We start from the raw sequence: 20,338 nt of genomic DNA, 5'->3' as shown, positions 1-20,338 counted from the left end.
TGTGTCAAATTAAAATAAAACGTACAATTAACATGCAATGATTCACCAAGTTTGTTAAATTGTTGCAATTTATCTTTCTGCCTCTAGATGGCAGCAGTCATTATGTCCTCCACAGCTAAAGGAAGAATGATGACTGAGGACGAGAGGATACAGTGAGTCCAGCAGCTTTTAAAGCGGAGATTTGGACATATTTTGGTTTGAAAACAAATAAAAGTAGTTTAAAAAAAAATTAGAGTACATGTGGTCTGTAAATACTACAACACCAGAGTCAAGTACTGGACAATACTACACATATATACTTGTTACTACACTATCACAACACCAAAGTCTAGTACTGGACAATACTACACACATATACTTGTTACTACACTATCACAACACCAAAGTCTAGTACTGGACAATACTACATATATATACTTGTTACTACACTATCACAACATCAGAGTCAAGTACTGGACAATACTACACATATATACTTGTTACTACACTATCACAACACCAGAGTCAAGTACTGGACAATACTACACATATATACTTGTTACTACACTATCACAACACCAGAGTCAAGTACTGGACAATACTACACATATATACTTGTTACTACACTATCACAACATCAGAGTCAAGTACTGGACAATACTACACATATATACTTGTTACTACACTATCACAACACCAAAGTCTAGTACTGGACAATACTACACATATATACTTGTTACTACACTAACACAACACCAAAGTCTAGTACTGGACAATACTACACATATATACTTGTTACAACACCATCACTATACACCGTACTGTTACTGTATGTTGGTTCCTGCCTCCACATCATCTCTATCAAGTACATCTTTCAAGTCACCTTTGGTGTCGGGGTGAATCCATGACGTGGCACAGTTGATCTTCAGTGGACAACCGTCAAAGACCTTCGAGAAACAAGCTCCCATCTGAAACCAGGAGGAAGGAAACAGATTAGCCACGAATCATCAGCTCAACACAACTAGCAGCAAAGATGTATCAACATGTAAACAACAAATAATTCAAACCACTTAATGCTTTGTTAAAGCCTCAATAGGTCAAGTAGAAAATATAGTTTCTGGCTCCCCCCAGTGTTAGAACAGTGTAACCACAATGTTCTGAAATATGTTTTCGTAGTTGACCCGTGTACATTTTTTACAAGGCAGAAATGGGGAAGCACAAAGGATCGTGGGAGAATAAAGACTCACCAGCACTTTGGGTGTGGGGGGGAGGCCGTTGATCGCAGGCTTCTGTGTTTGGGAAAACCATCATAAGGTCAAAGGTCACGTGAGCAGAGAAGTGGGAGCATGACATCTTACAGGAAACTCCTTTTTCTCTTTGCGATGCTGTCGACTGGGCGGCGGCGTCGGACTCTCTCCGTTCAGGCTGCCGTCTGAGTCCTCGTCTGAGAAGAAAACACATGGATTATGTCGTCGACACGGACGCGCTGAACCACGAATACATCTCTTGAACTCTTTCCCTAGAAACGTACCTTTGCATTTAGATTTACAGAGAGCTTGTGAGAAGATTTGACAGACTTTAGAAGAGAACAAACGCAGACACGAGGAGGAATGGGTTCGGAAGGATTACCGGGATCCGAGGCGTGAGACAGGAGTCCGGGGCTGCTGACGCTGGCGGACAGGAAGTCCGGGGACGAGCGCTCCGTCTTGTTGCCCTGCTCGGGGGTGCTCTGCCGGCGGACCGCCTGGCTCGGCCCGTTCTCCGAGTTGGGGAACCTCCGCACCGTCAGACACCTCTCGTCGCTGAGGCCCACCTCGTCGCTGTTGTTCGGTCGAGGCTGAGGAACGAGAAGCGTCAAGAACTTACCCTGAGATGATGTCAAAATGAAGACTCACTTTGGGGGGCAGAGGAGGAGGAACGCCCGGCTTCAGGGTGGATCTGAAATACATTTCATGTAGATTATAAACCTCAAATATGGACCAATGTCATCTTAAAGAAAATAGACAATTACAGCTCCATCTCCTCGAAGGCGTCGTCGAGGTGAGTGACATGACCCCTTCAGAAGACAAAGAAGACAATTAGAAGAAGAGTAAACGTCTCAAGAGAGCAGTTCAGACGCAACATGGATCGATGGTAAAAACACTGCGGGCGAAGAAGGGATCAGCAGAAGGAAGTATTTGAAATGTGTCCATCATCCGTCTCAAGCACTTTTACACAAACCACTCCATTCTTATTGATCAAAAACTAAAATAACCTGCAGATAATCTCAATATCAAGACTTTTAAAGAGAGTGAATATCTAGCTGAGATGCAAAACTACTTTCCTCTCGTTTCATGAATGATTTAAAGCGATGCTTTTAAAAAAAAAGAAGCCTTAAGTTCTGAAGAAGGAGAACAAGCAGGGGTGAGAGGGTGAGGCGTGGCTACGTCAGCACACAGTGTCGCCGTTACCGTTGGAACAATTCGTCCTCAACGCTTTTGAGAAGACTCCTTCACGGATCAACACAAAGAGAGACCGGCGGGAGGCCAAAGTAAAAAGAAGAGAAAAAAAAGGGGGAGAAAAAGAGTCAAAGTGCTGGTGAAGAGGAGTCAACAGTTGGAAGTGTCAGGACGTGATTTAGACTTTTTTTTATTCTTGTGGTTTCACCCGCTCGCTGCATGAGCTCATATCAAAAGGTACAGAGCAGGTAAACAAGATGGGTTTCCATGACGACCACTTCCCAAGCTCACCTGGGTGTTAGGCCTCCTTCGGTGAAGGGACTCCACGGGGACGAGAAGTCATTATCTTTACTCACATCCTGAGGACAGAGACGTCAGACTGTGACACAGATTCATGGACTTGAACGGGAGGAGAACGTTACCATTTCTGAATGAGCTTCGGTTTCCTTGCGGAGCGGCGGCTCGAACTGGACCTTGTCGACTTTGAATGACAAGAAAAAAGAAAAAGGTTTGTGTTCATCTTGTCGGCACTAGAGGGCGTCAGCACCGAGTCTAACGAGCCTTGATCCATCCGACCGGTGACATGGTTCAGAGACTACGACTCGGATCATCTGATCCACACCAGAGAAGCAAAACTGCCATTCGACCTTCATCCCAAAGACAAACTCTCATAAAACCAGACATTGACCAGATCGGTGCACTTTAGAAGGCGTTACTAAAACACTTCACAGGAACCGAGTCACGCTGGTGATTTAAAAGCCCAGACCGGCTCAGGAACACTTCATGTAATCGGCTTCTTGTTAACAAAGAAAGTCTGTTTCATTACGACCAGGAAGTTCTCAGCACCGGATCACACTCGCGGATTTCATTAGAGAAGTGAGTTGCAAACATGGATGACACAACAAACCACCAAAGTTCAGTGTTTCTGTTCGACACGTTAGTCGCACCACGTTAGGAAAAGCTGTGAAGATCAAACCACCGAGACGCCATTAGTGTCGTTTTGTTACGAGAGCCTCGAGCGAACCCGCCGTGACTGACCTGCGACCCTGCGCCTCTCAGAGAAGCGAGGACTCGGGCAGGCCTCGCCGGGGTCTGACCCATTGCTTGCTTCACGCAGGAGGGGAGAGTCGGACGGAATGGTCAAAGTTAGAAAAGAAGCAGACAAGGACAGTTGCAGCACAAAAGAACAGGATGGATTGAAATGAATGAATAAAATGATAACGACAGCACGAGACGACTCCGTGAATCCAGACGGATGGTCCAGCTGACGGAGGGAGATGATCTCTGACCTTTGTCGGTCCATTAATATCATTAGACTCTCACAGAGAAGAGTCAAACATTAATAAGCTAAAGAAACATTACATGTATAAAATTATAATATTAAAACGGATTTAAAATCACTTTTGTCGACTTCTGTCATAAAAGTATTTGTTAAAGCTTCAATAGGCAAGATTAAAATCATCGTTTTGGCTCCCCCTTGTGTTAGAACAGTGTAATTACAAAGTTGTAAAATCTCTTAAGTTGCCTCATGTTCACAAAAAAAAACTGTGTCGCACTTTGAAAAACTCAACTCACTATAAACTCATTTTCTGACCTCTTTCTCTTATCTACAGTGAATAAATCAACCATTATTTTTATTTAATCTTTTACAACAAGGTTTGACTCACAGAGCTTGAGTCTGACTTTTGTCGCACAATTATTTATTTATCTTTTTTTGGGGGGTTAAAAAAAGATTAGTTTCTCCGTTTCCAGGTTGACAGAAAGTGTTATTACAACTACCACTATTCATTTTAATTCAGTTTCATTCATTTAAATAAATATAATTTCTATGACGATCATTCAGTGGTTGTGTGTTTTGTTTACGACTCTGTTCCGTCTGCTGTTACACAAGCATTTGTTGTGCATGTCGTACATAGTTGGTTTTGTCTAAAACTCAAAGATTTTTATGTTTTTTTAAACAGAAAATCTGAAAATCAATGTATAAATGGCCTGATTTGATCCGACTTAAGTCGTTTCTTCACCAGGAAAATACTTCCATCTAACATTTTGCACGACTTCCGACGAGACAGTTTTAAAACCCTAACAAAAAAAGCACAGCTACTTGTAAAGAGGAATTAACTACACTTTCTCCTACATGGATGCACAGGCTATTTTTAAACACATTACTGCTGCAGGATCTGCCAGCAGGGCCGATAGATTATCGCCGTGACCCCCGTCAGGCTCCGAGTCCACAGACCGGCGTGACGGAGCAGCCGTGGCAGGAGGAGGAGGAGGAGGAGGAGGAGGAGGAGGAGGAGGAGGTGCTCTTCACGAGGATGACTGCATTTATGGCTCACAGATGGGGTTTTGTTCACTTACAGTTGATCTCCGAGCGAGTCCTCTCGGCTCTGGCCTGCTTGTTGGACGAGCGTATGGTGTGTCGGACCGCAGAGAGAGACTGCAACACGTCAGAGAGGCGGCGGGTCAGTGAACAGTAAACACAACATTGTTTTAAATCTAGTTCAGCACGAGAGTCACAGTGGCATCTCGTCATATCGTGGTTCTCCTTCCACGATCTCGTGGATTTATTACTGTCAAACATATCAATATATTCTATGTACCACAGAACTGGGTGGGAGGCCCTAATAAGCACACGCATCTTACTTATGGTGACAACTGAACTCCAATGATGCATTTCTACACAATGCACTCCATTTAGTGACTTCCGATTGGTCGCTAGAATACTGTGTTTAAATTATACGTTTATGTCAAAAGTGATCACTGGCCGTGATTGGTTGGCTGGGCGGCAAAGCATTAAGGGAATCGTTCAGAGTCGTTCAACCGTTTCTGAGAGGGTTGTTGCTTTTCAAAATATAACACCCGCGATCTATGAGGAACTGCTGTATTGTGAAGCACAAATAGAGACGGAAATAAAACTAAAAAAAACCTCAATGTCGTCGTCGTCCGCCTCAGAGTAATGCTGATGGTTGTCCGGGTTATTCATCTTGTCCAGAAGATCCACGGCGAGTTGCTTCGTCAGGCCGATGGACGCGACAAAGACGTGCTGCAGCAGAGAGAGCAGACCGTCGTGAGACGACATCAACAAAGATGTCATCATCATTCGTGTTACTCAGATCTTTTTCTATCAAAAGGTAATGTGTGGAAAACATCTTGACAGGCCATTGAAATAGTGGTTAAATAATACTCTTTAAACGACACATTCAAACACATACTATCAACATCAGTTGTAAGTCGTTCTCATGACTCTCTTCTCACCCCCAGCTGATCACAGCAGGGGGTCGTCCACACAAAGTCCAGTGAAGCTTTTCCTCAACAGTCACTCATTGGGATTCACTGGGACCCGTTTTTTTCTCTTTTAGTTTCATTTAGATTCAGAAACTTTTATCACCAGCGTTGTAAACAAAACATGGGATTTGTTTTGTGTTGTCAGTACAGAATAAAAGAATGAAGTAAAGTGTCTTTAGATATTTTAGTGATTTTGACTTTTAAAAATTGTAATTTAAACTGAATTAAATGGCGCGACATGGACGTGAAAAGAGCCGCAAACCATTTTTTAAAGTCGATTCATTACCGAGAGAAGCTTCTCTGCCGTCGGCCTCTTCTTGGGGTTCTTGGTGAGAGACACTTTGACAAAGTTGTGAAACGCTGCAGACCTGGAGCAACACAAGTGGGGGTGAGACCACGGCATCGTCGGCATGTGAGGTCGAAGGTTCGACGCCTGGACGGAAGCTCACCACTTGTTTTTGTCTTTTAGCTTCGGCGGCGCGAAGCTACTCTTGGACATCAAAAACAAAGCCCTGGAATAAGATAACGGTAAAGACATGTTAAAGAGATAAAGAATAGGAATCTTTCCATTTGTCAAACGGTCTCAGGACTTGTTCTACCTCATGGGGTGCAGGTCGAACATGGGAGGCTGAAGCTCCGCCAGCTCTATGGACGTGATGCCGACGGCCCAGATGTCACACAGCTGGTTGTAGCCTCCGTTCTTCTCAACTGCTGCTACCTCGGGAGCCATCCTGCACACAGTGATATCACAGGCGACCTTGGTGGGAAGATAAACATGTGTGTGTGTGCATGTGTGTGTGTGTCTTGATCCAGGACGGAAAATGTTGGATCAGCTGCAGCGACTCACCAGTACGGTGTTCCGATGAAACTCTTTCTCTTTGCGATCGTGGCCGTTATTTTGGCCGCGACTCCGAAATCAGCTGAAACACATCGACGACCGTCGTTCACATCATGGTTTCAATCCTCGAAAAAACGGAGTTAAAAAAATCTGGAAAACGCCAGATGGGACCTCACCTAACTTCACGTCACCGTCGTCTGTCAGAAGTATGTTTGCTCCCTGCAGTACAGGAAGTAGGAAATTATATTTCATTTGATTACTTATATACAGTGGGGCAAAAAAGTATTTAGTCAGCCACCAATTGTGCAAGTTCTCCCACTTAAAATAATGACAGAGGTCTGTAATTGACATAATTTACAAATCAATTATTTAAAAATCCTACAATGTGGATTCCTGGATTTTTTTTCACATTCTGTCTCTCACAGTTGAAGTGAACCTATGATGAAAATTACAGACCTCTGTCATCATTTTAAGTGGGAGAACTTGCACAATCGGTGGCTGACTAAATACTTTTTTGCCCCACTGTACAACAACATTTAAATATGTTCAAACAACTAAAAAGCTGCTTATAAAACACTCAAACACGTGAAAAGAAAACATTTACCCTTTAAATTAAACATCAAATATATTCAGGTGAATTTGAAGCAACACAAATAAATAAATCTGAATATTCAGAAATCTACTTTGACTGTAAAACAAAGATGTCAAACGCAAAAGAGCGAATGTGTGTCGACAAAATCTAGGTCATGGACGGAACAAATGTCTCGTCACACATTAAAAAAAGACTAAAGGGTCACAGACATTTTTATATTTTTTCAAGCTAATTCTTCCATAACCGTTCTCATAATTCTGACATTGATGTGGTTCACAACAGACGCTTGGATTGAATTCTCTCAAAAAATGAAATATTCGATTAATTGTTGATATTTTTAATCTCTACTTTCTATAAAACAGGTGTTTGACCGTCAGCCTGCTGCTCAAACTGAATCAGTATCAACTCGACACCGTCGATAAAACACAAATAAAAAGAACATATGCGTCCTTCAGTGACAAGATTCTCTCAGATCAGTTCTGCAATAGTGTTACACAAAGTATGGCGACAGCTCCCCTCTACGACTCTATGGCTCTGCTAGCATCCTGCAGTGAGCGCCGAGGAAACAGGAAGCTGCTGAGCCAAGAGTTAAGATAATAGGTGCAGCCCTGACCTGAGATAACACACCAGCCTTTTTAGCAACAGCCGCTTCATCACGATGGCTTTTCTCTTCCTCTTATTGACGCCACAACAGTTACACAAGTGAATCAACCACATGTTCCGTACCTTGATGTCTCGATGCATCTTCGCCTTGCTGTGCAAGTATCCCAAACCCTGGAAGTAGAAGGAGGCGCTTTGAGTGACGGTTGTTGTCAACGTAGCATCAATTTAAAAAAGAAACACATCTTGTAATCTGATCCATGTATAGTAAAATATCAAGAAGGTCAAAGGTCAAGAGCTCAAGACCTGCTAATAAAGAGAGTGCAGGAGGAACAGAGAAATAGGTCGTTCAACTGAAGATGTCTTGTTGGATCTATGGACGTGTAAGAGGTTAACTGCCTCCAGGGGGCGCTCTACAGTGACACAGAGAGATTGAAGAGGACGCACAAAAAGACGAAAGTCACGAAAAGATGCCAGGAAAATGCACTAAAAGTCCCGACGACAACACCCGTTAATTAGGAAGAAGAATACGATACAAAACGCACTGAGAAACTGGATAAATGGACGGAACTTGATTGATCCTTCGGGAAATCCGGATATGACACAGCTTTAAAGTCAAAGATCATCGTTCTGGCTGATGACGAAGGGAAAAGAGATGCTGTACGTAAGACTGGCATTAATAATTCGACGCTGAGAAATCGGAGACGGCAGCGTAAAGCCCTTACAATTCAAAAAGACACGTTTTTAGAGTCAACAAAAGAAAATGTAACTTGACAGCGACTGTTAGGGCAGGTTATTCATCTAGTGGTTTTACTGCCGTGTTACAAGAACAGCTCTTTGTGTAACTACATCATGTTGCAACGAGAGCAGCTCAAACGCAGCCTTTACGTGTACATTATCTTTCAACATCAGTGCAGATTATATTAAGGTTCATTCACTCCATGAAGTGTTTACCTGTATCGTCTCCCGGCACACGTATGCGATCTGAGGCTCTGACAAAGGTCCGGTCACTACGAGACAAAACAGTTATTAATGCAGTCAGAGACACAGGCGGGTCTTTACACGGGGAGCTCACCATGATAAATGTCCTGCAGCGATCCTCCGCCACAGTACTCCATACATATCCAGAGTTTCTCCTGACTGACAGTAGAACAGGATCAGTCACGCCGCGTTTGAAAGTGCAGAGATTAGAGAGTAACTGTGAGGCGACGTGTGAACCATTTACACTCGTGTGTCTCCAAACAGTCGCTACATATATACACACACACGCCACAGGTGTTTGAACAGGTAACATATGGCGTTTTATTTGTGTCTGTTGACCGTGCAGTTAGAAATTTTTTAAGTGACAGTTTGCATGTACAACAAAAATCTCTTTTACGTTCAATAAATCTCACTTTGCACATTTTTTGAGACTGCTGCTCGACCTCATCTCCCTGTGCACGCGGCTTATCTTTTTACGCTCAACTTCTACCCAGAGACCGGAGAAAGCTCGTTTTCGATTGGCTGGTTCGGTTTCATTCGGCAACAGGCAGAAGCAAACGTGCAAACTATTGTTCGATCTACATTTTTACTTTTTCTTGTAAAAAGACTGTGATTAGTCGGATCATAGGCACGAATGAAGTGCTGTGTAGAAGTCGAGCGATCGTAAAAAGAAAATCCGAGCGCAGGGAAAATGACATGCAAACTGTCACTTACATGCACGCAAAACATATTCTCAGGTGCTCAAAATTTCTAACTGCACGCTCAACAAAAAAGGCACAAATAAAACGCCATAGTAACAGCAAATTTCAAAACTTCAACTGAGAAAAATCTCCAAACTTAGGAAAATGTTGTCGGAACATGATCTGGAGCTTGTAATCCATGCGTTTGTTTCTTCTCGTCTGGACTATTGTAACAGTTTATTTTCATACAAAACTCTGCAGCGAGAATTCTAACCCGCTCTAGTAGAAGAACTCACATTTCTCCTTAAAACTCTTTACTGGCTTCCAGTTTCTTTCAGGATCAACTTTAAAATTCTGGTTCTTACTTTCAGATCTATTCATGGTCAGACCTTCCATCAGTGATCTGATCCAGCCTTACACCCCAGCTCGGGCTCTGAGGTCTGTGGATCAGAATCTACTTATGGTTCCTCGCACACGGCTCAGGACCAGAGGAGAGAAATCCTTCCAGACTGTTGCTCCTAAGCTTTGGAACGATCTTCGTCTCTCTTTGTGTTTGATGATCTACTGACTCCTTTAAGAAACATCTTAAGACGTTTCTATTTGTTCAGGCTTTTCATTGATTTTCTGGAACTCCTGTGTTGTTCTCAGTATTATCTTGATCTTTAAAGTATGTACTTTTTTGAGTATTGTTTTGATTGTTTAAGCGCTTTGTGACCCTGGTCTGGAAAAGCGCTATATAAATAAATATTACTTACTTACTTGCTTAAATAAACATTTGAGGCCTTTTCAGTTGACTCTCAAACTCCGTTGCTACTTTTCATGTAGTTGTTGTACGGATACGATTTTGAGAGCAAACGTTAAACCAAATCGCGGGTAAATGTGTGACGATCTGGCTCGGCGTGGCGAGACCAGCCTGCTGTGACGAGGGAAGCGTCTGACTCCACAGAGAGCCTCGTAAACCAGATCAGAGACTCCAGTTAAACCTGCTGGGAGGAGGAGTGCTGGAGTCTACAGGTGGTGGTGGGCGGACTGGCTCGGCTTCCTCTCACAAACCACAAAAAAAACAACAAAAAACTCTCACTCAGACCCTGGCACCGGAGCCTGGTGAGTCACGTTAACACTCAGGTGCGAGTCGGTCATTGAACTCAACATTCGTCGATGTGGAATCCTCGTGGCGGGAGCAGAAGGAATATTGTGGAAGGGATTCTTACCAGAGGTAGCTCCCAAAGTAGGCCACGATATTGTGGTGCATGCATTCCTTCACCATGAAGATTTCCTGCTGAATTATGGAAAAGTCGTCCCCTGGAAATAGAAATCACAGCGACAGGAGGAGGGAAAGATTTTAGTTTATTTGAACGACGCATTACATTTTATTGAAAGGTCACTGCTTTGTTTGTTCCTGTTAAAGCTGGTTTTATTTGCTGGACAACGTGAGAACGTTTCTAAATAGGACGAAGAGAGTTTATTTTTTCCCCTAAAACAAAGTCCAACTTTGTGCATGACACACATTTACAGCCTCACTCAGTGATGATGAACTGAAAATGCTGCATATAACCGAGACGGAAAAAGAAAACTAGATTAGAAAACACTTCATCCAAGTCAAAATCAACAACGGTCCAGGGAAAGATGGAACTAAATGATGGGAAAACCTTGAAAATACTTATTGATCGATGACAACATAGACATAAAGATCAAATGGTCCAAGTAATGATATCATAAAAGGTGATTTTCCAACGAAGATGAAAATGATTACCTCATTTTATCGTTTTGTTTTTAATGCCCTGTAGCAATGTAATCAACATATTTTATTTGTACATCATAGTTCTTTTATGGTTTATGTTGCTATAAAAAATTAACAAGTTAAATTTTTTTACAATTAACCTGTAAATATTCGAAGCATTTGTTCATTTTAGTGTTGCAATCAAACGTTTGGCCACTAGATGGCAGCAGTCATTACGTCCTCCGCAGCTAAGGGAACAATGAAGTCTTGTGAGATCCCCGCAATGACTGAGGACGAGAGGATACGGCAGCTTTTTAAAAGCCGACGTTTGGACACATTTTGTCTTTAGGTTATATTCCTTTAACCAAAAAAGGAAGTCGAACAAATTAACTAAAATTCGATGTCACCTAGAATCTTTCCGAAAATGATGCAGGTGCATCTTGACAGGCCTATTATTTACAATTAATAAAGAGAACAATGGACTAAACACCATATAATACTAATTGTATTTTATTTTAATTCATTTTAAAGGGACAGAAGACACTAGGATGAACCAAAACAAACTTTCGTAACCATTTCTTCTCCCAGGTCTGCTCTCACTCTTACATTCCTAATAGGGAAAACGATTCGGCAAAAGGCCAAGTGAGTGAAACTCTCCAGCACATCCGATCAGTAGGAAGTAGGAGGACAGAAATATGAACGTCCAGCTGCTTCCAATTGTGCAGACGTTCTCCTGGAGAACATGTACGCAGTCAGGACTCGCTGGTGACGTCTTCCTTCTCATGCCTCCTGATAAAGTTCATGGCAGATAATCTGTCAGCAGTCGTCCAAACAAGACCGTTCGTGCTCGTGTAGTTGCAAATGTTCGCTAACATGTAGATGACATGACAAGTGTTCTTCGTTACGCAGCCATTTCCTTTCAAAAACAATGAACTTCAGTCACGGCCGTATCCTGTTCTCGAGTCTAATCTGCCAGAGAAGAAAGTCACACGTCGACCTACGATTTGTCACATTTTGACGAAGTGAAGCCGAAACATTTTGCCACATCCTCTCGGAACTTCTCGCTGGTTTCTGGTTTCGGGTGCAAAGGTTGTGTTTTTTTTTTTAATAACCACCGTCAAAACCCGTTCGACACAGAACCTTAACAGCGTCTGATCGGATTAAGGTGTCGCTGGAGTCACGGAGCCAGAGGGGCTCGAGTCGGCCCGGCCAGGTCCAACCTGTTTGAGATCAGGGTTCGCCCAGACGTGTTTACCGTCGGAGGATAAGACGAGCCACTCGTACGTTACGACTTGTTCGTGCGCAAATGTAACCAGTGACGCGGCAGATCTTGTTATCAATTTAACATCGAAACAGTGACTCTCGTCCTCAGTTTGATGCAGTAAAAAGAAAGAAAAACAAAGGGAACTCTTCCTTCACTCGGTGCTAATCAGCTCCGTCTGTTGACTGAAGCTCCGCATGTAATCCCACTAATCTGGATTGAAACTCTGTCAGTAGGTCAACATAGAGCCGCGGAGTCAAAAGGGCGAACGAGGGTTTTTAAATAAACAATGTCTCTAAAAATCAATCCTCCTTAAATTCACCCCAGCGAGCCTCTAAGATAAAGTTTATAAACAAGAACATACCTGCTTCCAACTTGATCACTTTCACTGCGGCGCGTTCTCCCGTTTTAATGTTTCGAGCCTGAAAGAAAGGAAATAAAGAGTGTTAGTAAGTTTATTTTTGGATTTTCAAATGCTAATGGTTGAACATTAACATGGATGGATGACAAACACTCAATTTCCTGATGAAGAATATTGTTATTTTAGCATCGTTGAAGACCAGAAAAAATTATTAGATCTTCTGCATTTGAGCTTGAATTAATTTTTTACCAAATGGAAAAAAATCCTATTATTGAATTTCAGAATGCAACATTTATTAAATAATGTTTATTGCCATAAAGTAAAAATGAATTAACAAAAAACTGAATAAAAGTGTCATCCCAACTATTCTGATTACACAAGTTATTCATCACAAACAGAAGGACGTTAATCCATTTAATCTTATTTAATGATTAAGTATTCGGGAAGAAACAACAGTTTATTATTTAGTTTAAACATTCAAGACTGCGCCTCTTGCAACTATTCTGTAATTTTTACTCGTGTCTGGATCATAAAAAACATTTTTGGACTCGGTTTATTTAAAATTAAAATGTGATTTCATTTCCTTTGAAGGCGACTTGATCAAATAAATTAATTAACTCTTGAAAAGACATAATAATAGATAACAATGGCGTCTGTGGTGAAGTGAGATGCATATCCAGGTCAAGAAGAGACGCTCCGTAATCTGTGGGATGTGATGAGAAACAAAAGCTAAATCAACCGTTAAACCATAAAACCCTGGAGCACGGCAGCAGCCTTTAAGCAAGATAAGATAGTGTGTGTGTGTGTGTGTGTTGTATCTTATACGTGGATTAATCCGTCCTGGGAAAGTCAGACTTGTAGATACAGTACGACTGCGACAAGACCCCGTTATCAGAAGAATCATCTCCTTCTAAAAACAATTGTATTATTGTCAGTTTAAATTTCATTAATAGAAAAAAAACAAGCTTTTCTAATGGTTTCCTTAAACTACACATTTTCATCTGCCTTTTCTGAGCAGGCGAGCGTCGGCTTCACGTTGATGTCGACGTCTATAAATACTCCTCGCACGCTTCTCTTGCCGTCTACATGTCAATGAGTTTCACCAGCTCCACGATAAATATGATACTTGGGTCACTATGTGATAACAATATCACAATGCAGTACTGTGACAAAGTATTACAGTTATGATGAAAAAAATCATGTTTAAAATAAAAACTATCTGAATGAAAACAACCTTCCATTTAAACCAGAAGGATCGTCTCGCCTGCAGTTCATACAAAACCTTGCAGCCAGAATTCTGAGCCGCTCTAGTAGAAGAACTCACATTTCTCCTTCAAACTCTTCACTGGCTGCTCTAGTAGAAGAACTCACATTTCTGCTTCAAACTCTTCACTGGCTGCCAGTTTCTTTCAGGATCATTTTAAAATTCTGGTTCTTACTTTCAGATCTATTCATGGTCAGACCTTCCATCAGTGATCTGATCCAGACTTACACCCCAGCTCGGGCTCTGAGGTCTGTGGATCAGAATCTACTGATGGTTCCTGAACTTCCGGACCAGAGGAGAGAAATCCTTCCAGACTGTTGCTCCTAAGCTTTGGAACCATCTCTGTGTTTGATGATCTACTGACTCCTTCAAGAAACATCCGTGTTTGATGATCTACTGACTCCTTCAAGAAACATGTATGTTTGATGATCTACTGACTCCTTCAAGAAACATCCGTGTTTGATGATCTACTGACTCCTTCAAGAAACATCTGTGTTTGATGATCTACTGACTCCTTCAAGAAACATCTGTGTTTGATGATCTACTGACTCCTTCAAGAACCATCTGTGTTTGATGATCTTCTGACTCCTTCAAGAAACATCTGTGTTTGATGATCTACTGACTCCTTCAAGAAACATCTGTGTTTGATGATCTACTGACTCCTTCAAGAAACATCTCTGTGTTTGATGATCTACTGACTCCTTCAAGAAACATCTGTGTTTGATGATCTACTGACTCCTTCAAGAAACATCTGTGTTTGATGATCTACTGACTCCTTCAAGAAACATCTGTGTTTGATGACCTACTGACTCCTTCAAGAAACATCTGTGTTTGATGATCTTCTGACTCCTTCAAGAAACATCTGTGTTTGATGATCTACTGACTCCTTCAAGAAACATCTGTGTTTGATGATCTTCTGACTCCTTCAAGAAACATCTGTGTTTGATGGTCTACTGACTCCTTCAAGAAACATCTGTGTTTGATGATCTACTGACTCCTTCAAGAAACATCTCTGTGTTTGATGATCTACTGACTCCTTCAAGAAACATCTGTGTTTGATGATCTACTGACTCCTTCAAGAAACATCTGTGTTTGATGATCTACTGACTCCTTCAAGAAACATCTGTGTTTGATGATCTACTGACTCCTTCAAGAAACATCTGTGTTTGATGATCTATTGACTCCTTCAAGAAACATCTGTGTTTGATGATCTACTGACTCCTTCAAGAAACATCTGTGTTTGATGATCTACTGACTCCTTCAAGAAACATCTGTGTTTGATGATCTACTGACTCCTTCAAGAAACATCTGTGTTTGATGATCTACTGACACCTTCAAGAAACATCTGTGTTTGATGATCTACTGACTCCTTCAAGAAACATCTGTGTTTGATGATCTACTGACTCCTTCAAGAAACATCTGTGTTTGATGATCTACTGACTCCTTCAAGAAACATCTGTGTTTGATGATCTACTGACTCCTTCAAGAAACATCTGTGTTTGATGACCTACTGACTCCTTCAAGAAACATCTGTGTTTGATGATCTTCTGACTCCTTCAAGAAATATCTGTGTTTGATGATCTACTGACTCCTTCAAGAAACATCTGTGTTTGATGATCTTCTGACTCCTTCAAGAAACATCTGTGTTTAATGGTCTACTGACTCCTTCAAGAAACATCTGTGTTTGATGATCTACTGACTCCTTCAAGAAACATCTCTGTGTTTGATGATCTACTGACTCCTTCAAGAAACATCTGTGTTTGATGATCTACTGACTCCTTCAAGAAACATCTGTGTTTGATGATCTACTGACTCCTTCAAGAAACATCTGTGTTTGATGATCTATTGACTCCTTCAAGAAACATCTGTGTTTGATGATCTACTGACTCCTTCAAGAAACATCTGTGTTTGATGATCTACTGACTCCTTCAAGAAACATCTGTGTTTGATGATCTACTGACTCCTTCAAGAAACATCTGTGTTTGATGATCTACTGACACCTTCAAGAAACATCTGTGTTTGATGATCTACTGACTCCTTCAAGAAACATCTGTGTTTGATGATCTACTGACTCCTTCAAGAAACATCTGTGTTTGATGATCTACTGACTCCTTCAAGAAACATCTGTGTTTGATGATCTACTGACTCCTTCAAGAAACATCTGTGTTTGATGATCTACTGACTCCTTCAAGAAACATCTGTGTTTGATGATCTACTGACTCCTTCAAGAAACATCTGTGTTTGATGATCTACTGACTCCTTCAAGAAACATCTGTGTTTGATGATCTACTGACTCCTTCAAGAAACATCTGTGTTTGATGATTTACTGACTCCTTCAAGAAACATCTGTGTTTGATGATCTACTGACTCCTTCAAGAAACATCTCAAGACACTTTTATTTTAGCTTTTCCTTGATTCTCTGGGACTCGTGTTTATCTTATGTGTCTTGATCTTTTAAAGTATATTTTAGTGTATTGTTTTTGTTTGTTAAAGCGCTTTGTGACCCTGGTCTAGAAAGACCTTTACAAATAACCTTTACTTTACATTTTAATTATTTTCTTGACACCAGCGACTGTAGTGGAGAAGCAACATGTTTTACTTCCGGCTCGGATAAAACATGGATTCCTGCCGAATGTTAGACTCAAAATCCATTAACGCCCATGTTGACGTTGTGACCTGCAGAGATTATGGACGTCAACAGTTGAAGAAGCGAGTCAAGTCAAACTCCTGTTGACCTAAAGGATCTTCATGGGAGTGTTTGGTTAAAAAGAGGACAAACACAAACGTAACAAAGATTATGGAACGTCAACGAAAGGCACTACTGATAAGTAAATCTACATGTTATTCTACCTATTACTACGACATTTGAAGACAGTCTGTCTCGTCGAGAGACGCCGTCATCACCTTCAAACAGAGATTCGACTATAAAAACACGTGAGCCAATCAGCAGACGGGATACTCAACGGTGAGTTCTGGTGTCACCGAGTTCACTCAAAGAAAACAGTTATAAAATGAATGAATAATATAAAAAAAAAAAGTGATCTGAACGTCTATAAATAAACCTGCCCGTCGTGATCCACGTCTTGAATGAACGTCTGACAAAAGAAGCCTTTACTCCACGCGAGGTGTTTCCCCGGCACCGAGCACACCCACAATGCTACACACATGTTTAGACAGGGGCCCGATCTTATTTCAGCCTCATGCGGCCCTGTGAGCGCCGGGCGAATACCAGGCGCAGCATTCCACCAGTGGCCGTCTGTGTGTGTGAGCGGGGGGGGGTTTGTGCGATCACACTCTGGATGAGAGGCAACAGATTATCCAGAGAGTTACTAAACACTCTCTGGTAAATGTGTGTCGTGCATAATTATTCTATGTATTGTCCACTTTGAGATTTTGTTTTTTTTAATCCGTTTTATCACAATATATGTGATTTTTCCAACAGAAATACATATATTTATTGTATTTAACATATTCTTGGTCGTCGTCCAGTTTTTATACTAGAGACAAAACTGACATTAGACGTGAAAATATGTACAGTTGGTTCAGATACAAACAATACACATGTTTGGATCAATGTGTTAACTGCTTACGTTTATAGTACATGTGATTAAATGGAAAAGAAAGAACCAAAAGTGAAGAAAAGACGATGGATCCAATGATATTGAGGCAGATGTTAATAGTGATTATTAAACGATAACTTTTAGTTTAGACATAAAGTTTGAAGTGATAAACTCTTGAAATTAAATATGCCTGAAGAACTGAAATGAAAAGAGTGATCAAGATAAGATGGTTGAATTATATTTAAAAACAGATGTGGTTCTATGAATAATATAATAATAATAATATGAAATTTACCCCATTTTAAATGCCAACTAAACCCAACGTTGTTTATTTATCGTAGTTATTTTACTCATTTTAGTCACTCCACAACTTTTTTTTAGAGGTCAACGTGAACTATAAATTATTTAAAGAATCCAGTTTTGTTTTTGAATCACTGGCAACGAACACGATTCTGATCGAGATCAAAAACACGTCACGCAGATGTAACTTCCAACAGCCAGAGTGTCTGTCCGTGTCGACAACGATCTGCTGCCAAAAATGAACACAAACTGTACGAGACAATCGGCCTCATCGGACCCGGACCACATTCCTCCATCGCTCCGTGATCCACTTCTGATATTCCCAGCAACGCCGGGCCCCGTGACCGGGTCCGTGACCGGGTCCGTGGATCCGCAGCCCACACACTAGAAACTGTGCTTCACTGTGTGTTCCGTGTGAACGTAGAACAATCGTCGATACATGTGGACGAGACTCTCAAAGAAAGAGTTTAAAAACATACTGTGTGTCAGAAAAAACACCAGATGAGAAGTGATTACTACGTTAGTACGTGGTTAATCTACTGCGGGACGGAAAAGATGACGGAAGTCGATATATATCCTCATTCTTCGTTCATATTATAGACTTTCATTATCAGACATGAATATAAGTATATTGTTAACGAAGTAAATACTCCATGTTTAATAGATGACTGACAAGACAATATAATATAGAATATATTCTAAAGATAAATGCATGTTTTTTTGGTGATGAACTTTACTTTATTTTGACTCATAATACCATTTATATCACGGGATTATTACTACAGTTTTTTTAGTAAATGTTTTGCATCTCTGCCGTGTGGTTGTGATTCAGCGCAAGTTAAAGAGATTGTTAACTCAAAGTTAATTTTCAATTTACCCTCATGTGGACTAAGTGTTGGGATTATTTTCAGAGTATTCTGTTCCTTTTGGGAGTTACAGAAATACATGTCACTATAACAGTCGCGACTGGTACTCAATTTATCTTCCAAAAAGACCAAAAAACAAGCGTAAAACATTGACTTGTTTCAGAAAACAAATCATCTCATGTCGAGGCCTCAACCAAGAGGGAGGTCACACATGAGCAGAATGAAGCTATTTGGAGGTTTTTAAGTGTCTTTTTGGACGAAATAAACCGAGTCATACGGACGTACGTTCGTGCCTTGAACTCCAAAAAAGGAACGGATTACTCTGGAAATAATCCCAACGTTAGTCGACACGAGGGTGAGAAGAACACGAGTGATCTTTAAACTCGTGCCTGACACATGAATAAATGTATTAAACGTTGACCATCTGTTGACACGCTCCAGGATCCGTCGCTCACCTTGTAGACGTCTCCATACGTGCCACTGCCCACCCTCTGGATGAGCTCGAAGTCGTGCTGAGGGTTCCTCCGGAGGATCTCACCGCTGGGTCGAGGGTAGATGTCCATGTTGTTGTCCACACGAGCTCCTCTCTCATCGAGGTGCCTTCAAAAGTCTGGCTCTCTGGTGTTTACTCAAGGCAGTTTCCTGGATCTAAGGTGATGAATGTCGCTCAAGCGGCCCTCTCTGGTCCCACATGCCCTGCGTTATGGTCAAATGGAGAAGATACAAGTCAGAATATATGTTAAAACGTATTGAAATAAACATTTGTACAGTTGGTTTAACATTTAAACATCGAGGTATCTGTCGAGCAAAGTCAACACTGCTTTTGAATGAATCTAAAGGTAGCTAAAACCTTAGGAAAGTGGATTCAAAACAGTTTTTCCATCAATTAATAAGACAAAAATAAAGGAGTCGCAAACATTTGGCGAGTGTAGCATCTCTGTGGCTAATGCTAACTAGCATGTGTCAACTTTAGCTGCTGCTGCCAAACTTCAACCGTTCGTACCTTCAACTGAACAACCGACGTGGAGCGAGACAGCTCGCATGGCGAACGAGTCCATGAAGCGAAGGGTTGTCGTCGAAGTCCGGCGGGTGAAGCCAAAGTGTCGCCTTTTGTTGTCGAGGAAAGTAAACTTCAGATGCGACTCTGATCCCTTCACCGGCGGCTCGGACGTTTCAGACGCGACGCGTCCATCAAAAACTGTGTTTTTAATTCTGTCAAGCCGTGGAAAGCGATGATCAATATAGATTATTGATATTGGAACGAGTCAAATAAAGCCTTTGGTTTTAAAGTTGAATGAATATGTTCCAGAGATCGTTGACAAGACCGAAGATAATCTTCGTCCAGAAGGATTTCAGTGATGCGTTCACGTGCGCCTCGTAAAAATCAGATCCCAGAACTTTTTATTTTTTAGTTCTATTTTTTTATATATATATATTTAACAGTATATCAAGATTAAATTATTGTATTTTTGCAAACATTTACATTTTTCTTTAATTCTCGTTTATTCTACAATATTTTGTAAAAAAAAAAACAAGATTATATTCATATAAAGTATCGTTGAAAGCCACTAAAACAAAGTCAGACAAAGTCAGTTTCTTTTAAATAGAACAAA

The 20,338-nt window shown here is 41.1% G+C and overlaps 1 protein-coding gene across 5 annotated transcripts in view; it reads right to left on the bottom strand.

Annotated features, from left to right (window-relative positions):
• The window catches only part of map4k5 (mitogen-activated protein kinase kinase kinase kinase 5), a 30,046-nt gene extending 9,949 nt beyond the window's left edge, over positions 1-20,097 (bottom strand). Inside the window, exons 1-24 of one of the 5 annotated variants that reach the window (XM_087780516.1) lie at positions 19,729-20,097; positions 19,181-19,421; positions 12,739-12,796; positions 10,605-10,695; positions 8,808-8,872; positions 8,687-8,742; positions 7,859-7,906; positions 6,717-6,759; positions 6,550-6,622; positions 6,302-6,433; positions 6,152-6,214; positions 5,989-6,070; positions 5,344-5,460; positions 4,776-4,854; positions 3,456-3,524; positions 2,840-2,898; positions 2,709-2,776; positions 2,430-2,468; positions 1,991-2,035; positions 1,875-1,917; positions 1,609-1,816; positions 1,338-1,423; positions 1,227-1,268; positions 863-947 (exon numbers count right to left, since the gene is read on the bottom strand). In XM_087780516.1, the coding sequence (XP_087636642.1) occupies positions 863-947; positions 1,227-1,268; positions 1,338-1,423; positions 1,609-1,816; positions 1,875-1,917; positions 1,991-2,035; positions 2,430-2,468; positions 2,709-2,776; positions 2,840-2,898; positions 3,456-3,524; positions 4,776-4,854; positions 5,344-5,460; positions 5,989-6,070; positions 6,152-6,214; positions 6,302-6,433; positions 6,550-6,622; positions 6,717-6,759; positions 7,859-7,906; positions 8,687-8,742; positions 8,808-8,872; positions 10,605-10,695; positions 12,739-12,796; positions 19,181-19,288 (1,759 nt within the window). In that variant the 5' untranslated portion in view covers positions 19,289-19,421; positions 19,729-20,097. The remainder of the gene's footprint in view (positions 1-862; positions 948-1,226; positions 1,269-1,337; positions 1,424-1,608; positions 1,817-1,874; positions 1,918-1,990; positions 2,036-2,429; positions 2,469-2,708; positions 2,777-2,839; positions 2,899-3,455; positions 3,525-4,775; positions 4,855-5,343; positions 5,461-5,988; positions 6,071-6,151; positions 6,215-6,301; positions 6,434-6,549; positions 6,623-6,716; positions 6,760-7,858; positions 7,907-8,686; positions 8,743-8,807; positions 8,873-10,604; positions 10,696-12,738; positions 12,797-19,180; positions 19,422-19,728) is intronic. The other 4 variants (XM_087780512.1, XM_087780513.1, XM_087780514.1 and 1 more) reach the window with 4 other exon arrangements.
• Between the last annotated feature and the right edge of the window lie 241 nt (positions 20,098-20,338).

The sequence above is a fragment of the Callionymus lyra genome, chromosome 18 (assembly GCF_982586985.1).
Source record: "Callionymus lyra chromosome 18, fCalLyr1.hap1.1, whole genome shotgun sequence".
Classification (NCBI taxonomy): Eukaryota; Metazoa; Chordata; class Actinopteri; order Syngnathiformes; family Callionymidae; genus Callionymus; species Callionymus lyra.
The sequence above is the reverse complement of the archived record's forward strand: the minus strand, read 5'-3'. Positions and strand labels throughout refer to the sequence as shown.